Source organism: Labrus mixtus, chromosome 12 (genome assembly GCF_963584025.1).
Source record: "Labrus mixtus chromosome 12, fLabMix1.1, whole genome shotgun sequence".
In the NCBI taxonomy this organism is placed as follows: Eukaryota; Metazoa; Chordata; class Actinopteri; order Labriformes; family Labridae; genus Labrus; species Labrus mixtus.
The window spans coordinates 6,872,240-6,886,808 of NC_083623.1; the positions used below are offsets into that span (position 1 = coordinate 6,872,240).

Genomic DNA, 14,569 nt, shown 5'->3' on the forward strand with positions numbered 1-14,569 from the left:
ACAAACGACTCCTGCTCGAGTAACAATCTGTACAAAGTACAAACCAGCCCAGATGTCTGAACAGAGCTGAGCCATAAACTTATCCTGTATTTCTCTCCCCATTACATGCTGTATAAATATGGTAAAGTTGGCCTACATTCGCTATGCCTGAGGAAACATGGCCTTGATTCAAATTTAGGCTACACCTCCTCTCCACCCACGAGCTCTCCCAGATGCAGCGATGACAGCTTTACTAGAACAGTCCTATTGCAGCTCCGATCGATGTGCCTTCTCCTGTGCAGATGTAGTAGTGCAGCTTTAGCAACCACCTAAGAAATGGGTGGAGATTTAATCTCCAATCGAATTGCACTGATAGAATGAGACATAATAAAAGCACTGTTGTGGCAACAGGACTTGACTTAGGATGTGCCGCTGTGCCAGAGAGGAACTTAAAGCTGCAATAAGAACACTTAAGATTTCTATCTAAAGGGAACTCACTCATTTGACAGTTTCAAAAGTGTTGGGGAGGTTGATTTTTTTCTTATGAACCAAAATCCTTTAGATTAAAAGAAATCTGAGAAAAGTAAGCTGGCTGATATGGCAAGATACGCATCATAATGTGTTTCTATGTTGACCAATATTAATATTATCCACACTTTGTTAAAGCTGCCATTTTGAAGATAATCCTTTAAATAACAAATTCCTCAAGAACTGGAACAATATTATACAGCTTGTATACACGTAAGTTATTTACTGTATCACATATTTGAAATCTGAATTCCTGTTTATAGTAAAGATAATTAATACCACAAAAAGAATGCCAAATAAAGGAGTTGCAAAGTTAAAATCATTGTTTCTCTGAAACTCTTAAGCGGACACAAGATTTCAGGAGAGCCGGTTTCTTCAGGCAACCAAAATATCTGTATCGTTGTTACAGCCCGACCGATTAATCTGCAAGGGGATAATATCGACCGATATTAGTTTATCCAATGACTATCGGTATCGGCTTCTTTTAATCAATCGCAGAAATTCACTAATATTACTAGATTTATTGACCAGTCAAATAGCATTTAATTTGGGTATTGTTGTATTTCACCAGCAGTTCTCTTTCTGGCTGTCACAAGCAGAGTGTGCTGTATGGATTACAAATAGCATTATCACCCTGCAGAGTGACCAGCGCAATTAATGTGTATATCTAAATCTATCTATCTGTAAAGATCGAACATACTTAGAAGAAAGATATCGGCCGATTTATCATTATCTGATTTTTTTTCTCTCCCCAATATTGATATTGGTATCAGCCCCAAAAATCCCGTATCAGTTGGGCGCAGATGGCCTAGCGGTTAGGTCGTGCCCAATGCACAGAGGCTAAAGTCCTCCAAGTGGGCGGCCCGACCCGAGCAGGCTCGAGTCCGACCTGCGGCCTCTTTCCCACATGTCATTCCCGTCTCTCTCTCGCTGATTTCTTCTACTACCAGAACAGTCCGCAACCCATTCAATTTACTGATTTATTGTTGTTTAATTAACCAGGATATTTCTATTAATACCTCTATGACAGTGGGACAATAGAATACTAAAGAATAACAACCAAGCCTTTATTCACACCCTCGTTCATTCATGAAGACATCCTCTGAATCATACTAAGAGAACAGCTCCCAAAGAGGAGCATTAGTGTAGAATCATCTAAAAATATACATCCAGCTTACAAAGTCCCTCAAATCATCTCAACAAACAGTCAAGCGACGGGTGCATGACCTAACAAGTCAGGGCCACAGGGCCTCAATGTGAAGCCAAGCTAGCATAATGCTGTTCATGCATCATTAACTATCATGTTGTGGTGTGAAATGAGAGCATGGAGCTAAAGTTTGTGCTGGTTTAGTGATGGTGTTGCTGTGGCACAGTTTTAAACTGAGGAAAGATACTCTGTTACGACAATCCTCATTTATCTCTACAAGCACCCGGATGGAATGGAAAACAAATGATTGCATTAATTTAGTCACAACGGATCTGTTCATGTTGAGTACATTGATTTCAGGGTTTGTGTTTGTGTGTCAATGTATCAATGCACAATCAAATAAATCTTAAATAGTACCTAAATATTAAGCAGAGTGTATACACCAACAAATTTGATCAATAATCTTTGGTTAAAACTAACTGCTAGCTTCAATAAAAGCTTCAATAAAAAATAAAGTTTCAGCTTTTCAAAACTGACAATGCGCTGTTTGTCTTTCTCTTTATTCTCCATAAAAAAATATTTCCATTTTAAGTTTAAAAGGTCAATAAATCTCACACTGCAGGCTCACACTGGCGCCATTTATACACTAAGCCATAAAGACCTAAAGACAGAGGCGATACCACCAGTCATCTTTCTCCCGCCGTCAGCCATTAGGAAGGCGTTGACATCATCCGAACCCCTCACGGTGGAGTCATGTCTCGAAAGACGCACTGCTCACGCTGCTGCAGATGATCTACGAGTGTAATTGCTCGCACAAAAACCTGTCATGTCAACAAAACGTCTTACACGCCATCATTCCTCCTCGAGGCCAAGCCTTGCCGCGCCCTGCTCGCTGTTCCTCAGACAAAGCAAAACTGATGTGTGTGTGATAAATCGCTTGTCGTGACTGAGCCACAAAATGTATGGTTCAGGGCATTTTTATTGTCGATGAACCTATAACAGCTAAATTGTTGGGTCTTAACAAGGATGTGGATTACATGTATTACAAAGAATCTGTCCTGCCCATGAACCAAATCCAAATTATGAGATACTTGGTCTATGTCAAACTGATGTCTATATTTTTTCACATAACACTTATTTTACACTGCATCTGACTTTGCTAAGAATATAAAGATACCAGATCATTTTAGAGCTGTACAATAACATATTGGAAACACAATCATTGGAACGTGTTCTTAAAAAAAGAAAGCGAAGTCCACATTTTCTCATCCATTTTTTTTAACATTAACCTCGTTATTGATTTAAGAAAAATAATTCTGAATAGAGGCAGACAAATTCTGAACATTTTCAGGCAGACTGCCTCTGAAATCTTCCCGAATTACTTTTACACAAATGCACCTCAAAGCAGGAGACCATCCCATTTGGATTGGAGGGTCAGGGGTCTCAAGAGGAAGGACATGACGTAAAAAGAACGACTGAAGCAACAGAGTCTGTCAATTTTATGTCATCTTATTCACGTCATTATCATCTTCCACTTCCATTTTCTTAATCTTATTTTGCTGTGTTCTTACGTCCTCTCACCACGACATCATACGCAAAATTTACTATGATGACGGATGGGAAAATTCCTGTTAGAGTTGAAGTGAAAAATGCACCTCATCCCAAAAATGTCAGGATGTTTTCAGGAGTTTTGTGCATATGCAAATAAGGCTTAATCTTGATCCCAATCTTAACATTTTGGGGTTTGAAAAGTAAGAGGCATCATCATCTGCATAAAAGGGTAATCACATGTCGACTATTATGTTTACTAATTCAAAAGCCTATTGCATCTTGCAAGACCACATCAAAATATCGACACCCTACTGTCTGGAGGACTTTTGTGACCACCAGAAGCTTTAGCTCCAGTATCAATGCAGCAGCGCTTTATGAGTTTCAAAGCTGAAACAACCTTCAGTTCTGAAAAAACAATAACAGGGGATACTTCATGTGTCCGTCACCATAAAAGCTAGCTAAAAAAAACACATCCCTTTCCTCATGGTGAGACTATTACCTGCTGCGTTCACACATCGGCTCACCCTAACTTTACACGGACATATTACTAACAGGTTGGCAGGAAATAGTCTGCTTATGGTCAGGGTGAACACAATCTGCCGTTTCATGCTTTCATATGAACCCCATTCAGACCATGTCTGGCAATTTTCAAGAGTGTATCTCATGTGTGAAAAGTTTAAAGTGATTCCAGGGAGACAAAACGAGTCACAACAATGCATTTCCAACAGGAAGCTGCAAATTGAGGAAATGTGGTCTTTATTTTCAAAAGCACCAGGACAAACAATACTATTAATGAGTTATTGTCTAGTTTTCTAGGAATCATATATAGTAATCATGTATGGCAATGCAATTGTTAAAATGCTAAAATATGACAGGTTTCTTTTCAGTAACCACATACTGTACAAGGTAAAACTACTTAGCATGAATGTGTCATCACGCACACACTAGCGCACACACAAACTCCCTCTTCAGTGTCCTGTCGCCACTCACAGATGGTGGGGTTCCCCTCATTACTCGGGCCACTTGCTGAGAGAAGGGGGGCGGGGACAGCATGAATGGCCCAGGGGAGACGGAAAATCATGGCCGACATGGATTACGACAGAGAGATTAGCCCACGGGGAGAGAGAGCGAGAGACATAGACAGAAACAGAACGAGAGAGAGAGAGAGAGAGAGGAAAGGCAGCAGGAACAGACTACACAGAACCTTGAAATTAATGTGGTCCCTCTGGCTTTGGGCATCAGAAGTGACAGACTCCTGTGTGAATGGCTATTGTAGTGAGCCATGTATGGTCTTGATCTTTTTGGTGCTTAAAATCTAATAACCATCACACACACATACACACCCACTGTGCTCACTACACATTAAATCCAGCAGCTGCAGTAGAAAGAAAAAAATCAAATACCGTCCTCAAGTACAAAAGCACTACTCGAATCTCAACATGTGCTCTCCAGTTTTTTGGTTTTTTTTCAGGTTTCCTTTAGTCTTCAAATCAAAATTATAACGAGTGAACTAATTATGAGCAGAGTTTAAAAAAAAAAAGACAATGATAAAAGAATCTGCACCTGCATGAAGCCACAGACCAGTAATGATGGAATTACGGATCCGCAGCATTAAAACCTGCTCTGTGGTTCCTATAGCCTCGAGTGCCAAACGCAGTGTCAAGGACGAACTCTCTTCAAGAATATACCCATGTGACTGTGCCCTCAAGCTTAGTCCGCAGAAAGCATGTGAGTCTCAAATCAAATCAAGTCACTTTACATGTTACTGTACCTTCCGTGCGAACTCACCCTGGGATATCACTACTCTAAGGAAAAGACCACAGCCAATTTCTGTTTTAACTGTGCTTAAATAAATACAGATGTCAAAATGGCAAAAACAATGTAGCATGTAGGGATGTTCCGCGTGGCTAATTTCAAATTAAATTCAGACTAGTCAACTTAAGTAAAGGAAACCCTCAGACAACATGACTAAACACATTTGGTTTGCCAAGTGTGGCTAATGTTAGCATGCTAGCACAGCCAGCATTCGGTCCCCCCCTTGCAGGTTGACGTCTCCGTGTGCTCAATGTAACATATTGCTCAGGTTGAGTGATTATTTGCCAGTTCAACCTGGCCTATAAACATCTTACTTAAATTTTTTCTAGATCAAATTACTGCCAAACTGCATTGCTTCTTCTATACATTTACGTTGCTTGTTTACATCCATGTAGTAGAGCATATTGGCAGGAGGAGGAATCTCACTACGGTGCTGTTGAGGACCTGTGTAAAAAATGTAGAAAAGGCTTGCGTTGGCTAGGCGTGTTAGCATGCTTACATTTGCTGATAAGTAATGAACACTAAGTATATGATGAAGATCGCTCCCTTCACTTCATCACTCAACGCCCGCAATTTAGTCTTTAGTAACTCTGGTTCTTAGGCAGCAACCAATTTTAATTCAGGGCTTCTGGTGTTGCCAGCTGTTGGTGATGGAGGACTTCCTTTTCCTTTCATGTCATTGTCTACAGCTCGATTGGGCCAACAAGTTTCCAATCGCAACAATGGACATGAGAATTGAGTTGGAGTTGAGTGTCGGTGTACAAGCCCTTTTTTTTTTTCCAGTACGTGCACATATCAGTTTATAGATTGATCGAAGCTAAATTGTGGTCAGATAACCCCTGACAGGTTCCAATTACGGCATATGGACGGTCTACCTCCCCCCACCCCCTTGCTCTCTATCCCTCTTCCTGCATCTTATCCCATCTCTCCCCCTATCCCTTTCCAAGCCCGGCGCAGTCTAGGCCTGTGAAGACTGTTTCGTCATGAGCCGGGGATCCGGCCGAAGATTTCTGCCTTTTAATAAGGCAGTTTTTTCTTACCACTGTAACTTTTGCTGCTTTGCTAAAGTGCTCATGATGGATAGGCCGGATCTTTGTAACATAGCAATAAGTAAGGTCTTTTACCTGCTCTTTTGTAATGTTAACAGACAAAGAGTAAGGTCTTTTACCTGCTTTTTGTAAAGTGTCTCGAGATAACACTTGTTATGAGTTGACGCTATACAAATAAAAATTGATTGATTGATTGATTGATATGCAATCCGCCTCATGTGCTCTACTGTTCTCCTGGATACAGCCAATGAATGGTACTCTGCGATGCTATTTGACGATACTACGCAGACTTCAAAATGGCATCAAGAACACTTCTGCATTCTTGTACCAAATCTGACGAGATTACTCAGGACAAAAACTTGTTTACACAGATGACCAGTACCTTTAATAACAAACTGTCGTACATCACTAGTTGGAAAAGAAGCAGACAATCGTCTTTCTATTCATTCATTCAAAATATTAGTGTCGTTTTCCTGCCATCATTCAAGCGCCGGGCCTAAAAACAACTATTCATGCAAGAAAAGGAGTCTTTAGATTATAATGGTTTTGATATTCATTGAAACCCTAGCTGCAGACACCAGGGCTGTAAGCTACACCAGATAAGTAATTCCAGATGAATAATTCAAAATCATCATAATGAATAAATGGGAGGTAATTATCCTGCTCTAAGTAGCAACTCATGATTCAACACAAGCACACGACCACAGACATGAGAGGGGTTTCCTGGAGTCAACGAGGGACAGTCACCTGCTTTGTAGAGAGCGAGGTGAGAAAGACGAGACAAAACACCCACAAACACTATTGATGAAGAGAGCCTCGCACTCGTGACATGATCTACTTTCAGAGTGTGTGTCGGTGTATGTGAATGGGTAAGTGACCAGTGGCTGGGCTGCAGATGTACTGAGGAACATAAAAGGTTTTTTTGGGGGGGAGAGATGCTCCCTGAGTGTGACTGAAAAGGCCTTTGTGGGGGGGCGAGCTGCACGGGAGAGACGGTGAGGATGAAAGGGGGGTCGGGGGGGGGGGGGGAGACACACGACGGAGAGAGGCAGTCCACCATCTTCTCTTTTGTTGTCCATCTGCTGTCTTAGCCGTTCCGCCGTTCTCTTGACAAGCTTAACCCCCCTACCCTCCCCTCTCCTCTCCGCTGTCACAGGTGTGAACCCAAACTAAGAAAAGAAAAAAAAACTCCTCACTGAGCTCGCCTTTCCATGAGTGCTTTTTTTTTTTGCTATCTGATTCAATTGAAAGCAAAACTACAAAAGAGCCCCTTCAATCGTTCATGTACATTAAGAGCCGTTTTTTCACACTTTAAATTTTCCATATGTGCCACCTGTCAGCTGCACATCAGACTACTTTCTTTCACTACTTTCTTGTCATTTCATGGGACCCTGGGGGACGAGGAAAAAAAATAGAATCCCAAAACTTTTAATCATATTCAACATTGAAATTGATATCTTGATAAATATTTTATAATGCTCATAATGACGCCATGTGTGCGGATATTCTTATTGTCTAAACCCTTAATTGGACGGTTCATTTTCAACCGTTAGAAAACGGCAAATGTTTAACTTCAAGTTCTAAAGTTTGAGTCAATTAAAAGGACATTTTATAAAAGCTGGTGAAAACAGTGAAGCATGTTTGTTATTAAAACAATTGTCTCTGCGATGGCTTTTTTGTAACACAGGATGTCTCGATAAGGCTGATTGTGGTATATATTCCTGAAGAAAAACTACAGAATCTTTAGGCCTGGGAAGGGTTTTGGTACCTTGTCTCTTCTGGTTCCTGTTAAGGTGTTTGTAGTCCAAGTTGTGTTGACTAATAATCGTGTATCAACACTAGGGGTGGGCCATAATATCGATATGGCAATATATTGTGGTCCTGACTTCTGTAATCCGATTATCAATGCAGACAGCAGAATTAATGGCGAAGAAGACAGGGAGCATGATGGCCTCTGGGTTAGTTCCATGTATAGAGGCTAAAGTTCTACAAGCAGGCAGCCTGGGTTCTAGTCCTTCCTTTGGCTCCTCTCCCAGATGTAATTCCCCACTCTGTCTGCAAACTTCCTACTCGATCCACTGTCATATCAAATAAAGTTAAAACCCTAAAAATACATCTTCTAAAACAGGAAGAAGACAGGGCAGCGGCTTTGTGGTTAGATTTCACGCCACATGTACGGAAGCTTTCAGCCTCAAAGCGAGCAGCCTGAGTATGAGTTCGACCGGTTGCTCTTTTGCGGTATGTCATTCCCCACTCTCTCTCTCTCTCTGCCCTGAATTCAGTTTCTATCCACTGTCCTGTCTCTCTAAAAATTAGAAGAAGACAGCGGGATAATGTCAGACAGCGATGAAAAGAAGTTTAGAGATGAGCTAACTGCTTTCAAATCCAAGAAGTTAGGCAGACAAAGCTATTCCATCACAATGAAGCTGAGACCACAGAAAAAGTTGGCAAAGCACTCGAGGCTGCACAGAGTTTCACTAACCTGCAATGGGAGGACTTCACGGTCACACACTCCTACATGACTAACACTGCACATTTTATTCACGAGAGTGGGAAAAGCACTCGTCATATAGAATGAGTTTTGAGGCTGTAGGGAGGAATGAAAGCTGCCTGAAAAAGATCCACTGTTCGATAGCAGAGAAGCGCAGAATCAGTGATATTACACCACTACCCACATCATTTGCAATGTGAGGAAAGGGGAAACATGTTTTGACAGTCACAACAAAAAAGTAACCTAAAATAACGACATAAAATATTTCTTTCTGAGCTCATCAACTTATAGGTGTCATGACAAGCACCCAAGATGTGCACATGGTTCTGCACATGAGCAGAGTCGAAAGCATTTTTACTTGGCCTTGTCTCGGTCTCAGACCGGGTTGACCCCAAATTTTAAATCAAGACCGGTAAAGATCATCACTGACAGACTATTTTTTCAAGTCATTGCTTTGATTAGAAGGAAAACACCCTTTTTAGAAGAACATATAACTTCAGTTCATTCATAATTAGATTTTTATCCCTCGGTTACGGCCACAACCTTCCCGGTGTTAATGTCTAAGTGAGTGACATGATGCACACAAAATGATGATTTTCATTTACATTTATGGTTTGGTCTTGACTTGGTCTCTGCCTTAGTATGTCTTGGTCTCGGTTAGTCTGGTCTTGACCACAACACTAAGTAGCACTTTTCAATACAACACCTTTTGCAGTTACAGAAAACGAGGCAAATATAACTAGTTGTTTCAGGTACAGTCGTATACAGGTTAACATAAAAACAAGTTTTTGTGCGTTTGAAAAAGTCTTAAAATGTTTATAGGTTTACACAAGATGGTTATGTCAGTCAAATTCTAAAATTCTTTAAAGTAATATGTTCTTTTACCCTCATGTTTTCTAATCCCAGCTTTTTGGTTTTGAAAATGAGGAGTCCGGACTAAAACAAACATTTTTTCAACATAATTTTAAAAACTACTAAAAGTTCTGTGAAACTGACACTAAATTGCAGCAAATAAATACATGACATCGTGCTCTTTACCTTCATATGGGCAAATTATGTCCTTCAGCTAATAAGATATGTTGGTGTATCATTATATATTCTCCTGCAATACTGTATATAAATGATCTGTGATATTATCATTATCACGGGCCAACATGTATCACATATCCCTCCACCCCCAATCAACAGGCTTTAGTGAAGGAGGACAGTCCATGTAGAGGACACGAGGGCAGAAAATAAAGTACCAAATAAAGTGAATAACATCTCTTATCATTGTTTACGGTGTAATTTATGCAGGTGTCTATACACATTCTGTATTTGAAAAAGTCTGAGGTTTACCTTGATACCTCTTTTGCATCACTGTCACTATGCAGATTTCTCACAACAAACTGCACGGATATTTGAAAGCCTAAAAATAAAACCATGCTGGACTGCAGCCTATGTTTGGGTGAGAAAGCGTTTCTCACTTTGAAAGAGACCATCAGGAGACACAGTCATCACACTTTTCTTCAAGCCAACAAATAGTGATGTAGTCGTGCTTCAGGATCACAATCTCCTGTGACTTCTGTTTTCTAGTAGCAGGTATAATATTGAGCATTCAATGCACAGCACTGAGGCAGATGTTATACAATATGACAACTTCTGAGCTCCTGAAATATAATGAAAAGCTAACGAGATGTCAGTCAAAGACGATCAAATCAGCACACCTAGTTTGCTACAATGACCTGTAAAGGCAGCTATGAGATGGGATGCAAAGGATAGATGGATGGATGGATGGATGGATAGATGGATGGATGGATGGATGGGTGCATGGATGGATGGATAGATGGATGGATGGATGGATGGATAGATCGATGAAGACTATACCTACACCAACAGGCAGACAGACAGAACTTGTCGGTGTTGGTGGGTACAGGCCTATAATTTACAATACACCGTCCAATTGCATGTAAGAGGGAAGATGTCAATTTCAGGCTTGAATATGAAGCTCTAATTATTAAACCAAGTTTAATTAATGTGTCCATTTCAAAGACAATAAAAATGTGGCTGTTTGTACAATAGATGCATACAAAATAAGCCCTCTGTGGATCTATGTTATCCACTAAATATAAAAGGGAAAAGGGAAATAGTAATATCATGTAACCAATAAAAGTTTTTCTGTCCAGTGTCCAGGTACAATTGCAAACCAGTGATCTTTTTTGACTTATTTACATGAGGCCAGAAGTTGCTATGCCATTACACCTGGACCCACTATAAACAAAACGAATGCATCTCACAGCAGAAACACTACATCTAAGAATGACATTAGTGAGTATTAGTATCGAGATGCATCTGTATACTACACCACCTTCGAGAGGTCGGTCGAAATCGTGCAAAAATAACGTATCCTTTATTAATCCCGGGAGGGGAAATTAAATTTTACACTCTGTCTAATGAACATGAACACACACATAGGCCGAAATACACACGCATGCACAAACAGGATCCTATGGTCTCAGAGTGAGGGGGGGCTGCCCACAGCGAGCGCTCCAGAGCAGTTTTTTGGGGTTCAGTGCCTTGCTCAAGGGCACCTCGGCAGTGCTCAAGAAAGTGGACTGGCGCCTCTCCAGCTACCAGACCAACTTCCGGAGTTGGTCCGTGCCGGGACCTGAACCGGGCGACCCCTCCGATTCCCACCAACCCAAGTCCCTACAGACTGATCTACCGCTTTCCCCGTATACAAAGCAGACTCGAGAGAGAGAGAGAGCTTCTGTGTGCATTCAGCTGGAGCTCTCTGTGCCCGGGTTGGCGTGGCCCACCTGTAAGTCTTGAAGTCTTAATGGTCGGGGCGGTAGTCTAATTAAACCCTCGGAGAGAGCCAATCTCTGGTTGTTGTTTTTTTTTTTTTGACGTTTGTTCTTCTGTATTTCTTCACAGCAAATAATCATGACGGTTGTTTTCCTGCGTGTTGCAATTGTTCAAGGGAAGTGACGTTGATCACGTTAAGCGGAATCTCTCTCTCTCCATATGTGGGATAATGTAGGAGAATGGACTGAGGTACTCCCCCCTCCCCGGAATACAAAAATACTCCAAAAACACAGAAATCAAACCTCGTTCTCACAGAGAAATTGGCAATAATATAGCGTTGACACATTTAAGTGGTCAATTACCAAACTCATTTAAGACATAAGCGGGATTAATGAAGAACAGGCCCACTGAGACATGTTCATGTAAATCACTGCAGCATGTCTGATCTGTATGCATGTGTCCCTGTAGTATTTCATGCTGTAACCTGGAACTGTACTTTCATTGTAGAGAGGTCAAATAGATAGTTAGAGTAAGCCTAGGTATAACTATATATTCTTCATTTGATTGAAACAGGCAAAGCTCTACATTTATAGTGCAAACAAGCAAATTAGGTCAGTGTAAAAAAACCTGAACTGTGAAGACCTCTGACACTGCAGCACACACACACACACACACACACACACACACACACACACACACACACACACACAGGAGTCACTTTGACAGCTAAGATCAACAAGTCTCACCTGACCCGAGGGAGAAACAACATCCCTCCTTGTAGCGTAACACTGCACACACCATGTTATCTCCACCTCCCTGTACTAATGTAAAGCATGTGCTGACGTTAACGTGATGCAAAACCCCTCCACAGCAGGCTACCGTTAGCATGCAAGCTAACAACTCTCTGGTTATCTGCTTCGGGTTGCTGCTCAATAAAAGGGGCAGCATCCCACCGCCGTGTATGAAAACGCGGCGAACACACCGCTTTGCACATTTGAGTTGAAGTAATTGCAATTCTCGCCGCCACTGTTTGTGTTTAAGGTCAGTTTAGCCTTCATGTTGTGCTAGCATTCTAGCTGCGAAATGAATGGGGGGTTGGGCTAGCCTACAGCATCCTGCAGCCTCGACCATCACCGGTTTAATTTCGTGCCGTAAGATAACTCACCTGGTTATAGTGCACCCGGAAAGGTTTGAGATAGTCGGACTCTGTGCACGGAACAACTTCAATGTTATTTATCTCTTCCATAGTTCACACTTTGGAGCTGGGGTTGGTGGCTCACCGATGGATGTCTGTCACCGCACACTCACTGACAGCGGAGGAATGTCTACGGAAGCCGGGAGAGGACATGTAACAGCTGAGAGGATTGGTGAGGATGATACCTGGATGATGCGTGAGGGTAGAAGGAACAAACAAACAAAAAAAAAAAAGGTGGAAAAACAGGTGTAATATTTTTGTCTGGACACTTATTTGTTGGTTTTAAATGGAATAAAGGCTCAGTTTATAAATCTAAAAACTGTTTTTTAAATTTATATAATTAAGTTTTTTTATATATATATTTAACAAATGTAGGAGAAAAAACCTGTAGTTCAGTTGAAGTACAAAAAAAATAACAGAAATTAGTCATTTATATCAGAATTCTTTGGGAAAGGAGTCACTAGTCGCTCCTTGTTAGTCCCTCGAGCTCAACGAAAACTCAGAAGTGACCTCGCCTTCTCAGTGGCCGGCCCCCGTCTGTGGAATCAACTGCCTCCCTCCATCAGACAAATCAACTCCTTAAATCCATTCAAATCAAAAACTCAAAACTCACCTCTTTTCCCTGGCATTTAAAACAAGTTGAAACAGACCCCATAAATTGAGCTTAGGTATGTATCTGTGTGTATGCATGTAGGTATGAGTGTATGTGTTTGTGATATGTATGTATGCTGCATGTATATATGTATATGCATATATATATGTTTGTGTGTGTGTATTATGTGTATGTATAGGTACGTGTATGTGTTTATATATGTATGTATATGCATATGTATAGATTAATGTTTTTATTTTTATTTCTTGCTTTTACGCATTGCCTGTAAAGCACTTTGGTCAGGTGAAGCTGTTTTTAAATGTGCTATACAAATAAACTTGATTTGATTTGATTTGATTTTAGATACAAACTGGCTGCATACACATATTTTGCTTACTTTAATATTTACATTATTGCCTAATTATTTAATTAGCTCAAACCAAATGAGTCTCCACAAATTGTTTTTTTAGACAAAAAAAAAGTCAATTACAAATCCACCCTTGTAAAAACAAAACGTTTAATTAGAAATCCTCTTTATTAACCACAAATTTAACTGAAAGACATTACATGTTACAAAGTCAATTTCAGGTGGACATTACCCACTATGACGTGCACTGTAAAACAACTATTGTATAGTGACTTCCCTTTAAAGTACTTTTTAGAGAGTAGGAAGATCTTATGTCCCATCAAACAATACCAAACTCGTCAGGTCCAGACTTATGCCTCCTACAGACTGCATGATTTTTGCAATTTTCTACTTTACTGTGCAACATGGATCTCATAATGTTGGATATGACGTGCATGTACACTGTGCAATGAGGTTCCTAGTGAATCATTGGCTGGCAAGACAACATGCATCGTCATTGGTGTTCATTAGCTTCGTCAGTGTGTGTCAACCTGATCGAGCTGAGGTTGCCAATGCGGCCAACATAAAGCGAGCTCTTGCCATAGTGGCGTTCATGTGCATAGAAAACAAAACAGTAACAAGTGGAGGAAAAGAAAAAATGTGCTAAGGGAAGAGAGGCCAACTTGGGTTGCCTGTGTTGCAAAGAAAGCTTGCGGCGAAGTCATATTATTGTTTGCATACGCTTTCGACAGCTCTGGCGCCTGCGTGGTCACACTACTTAGTGCATCATTTCATGCTGCATTTCTATTGGTCGGTCGCTGACGTAGATCGTAGAAGCGTTCACACTGTGAGATGATCTGCCTAAATCTCTGACACTGTCGAGATATTTTTGTTGCAGGCTATATTTGGTCACAAGACCATGAGATCAGTCATGTTTGATTCTTACACAGTCCAACTTAGGATCCCCATTTTGGAGCCACGACCACAGATATTGCCATGATTGATCATCTTTCATCCGGGACAGCCTAAAATCATAGTCCGTACCTGGCATTAAATGGATGAAAGACGATTGGATAGATCTGGACTTGG

The 14,569-nt window shown here is 40.9% G+C and overlaps 1 protein-coding gene across 1 annotated transcript in view; it reads right to left on the reverse strand.

Annotated features, from left to right (window-relative positions):
• nudt14 (nudix (nucleoside diphosphate linked moiety X)-type motif 14) overlaps nt 1-12,684 on the reverse strand; it is a 29,362-nt gene extending 16,678 nt beyond the window's left edge. The window contains exon 1 of the mRNA XM_061051705.1: nt 12,513-12,684. Coding sequence (XP_060907688.1) covers nt 12,513-12,593 — 81 coding nt within the window. The 5' untranslated portion in view covers nt 12,594-12,684. The remainder of the gene's footprint in view (nt 1-12,512) is intronic.
• Between the last annotated feature and the right edge of the window lie 1,885 nt (nt 12,685-14,569).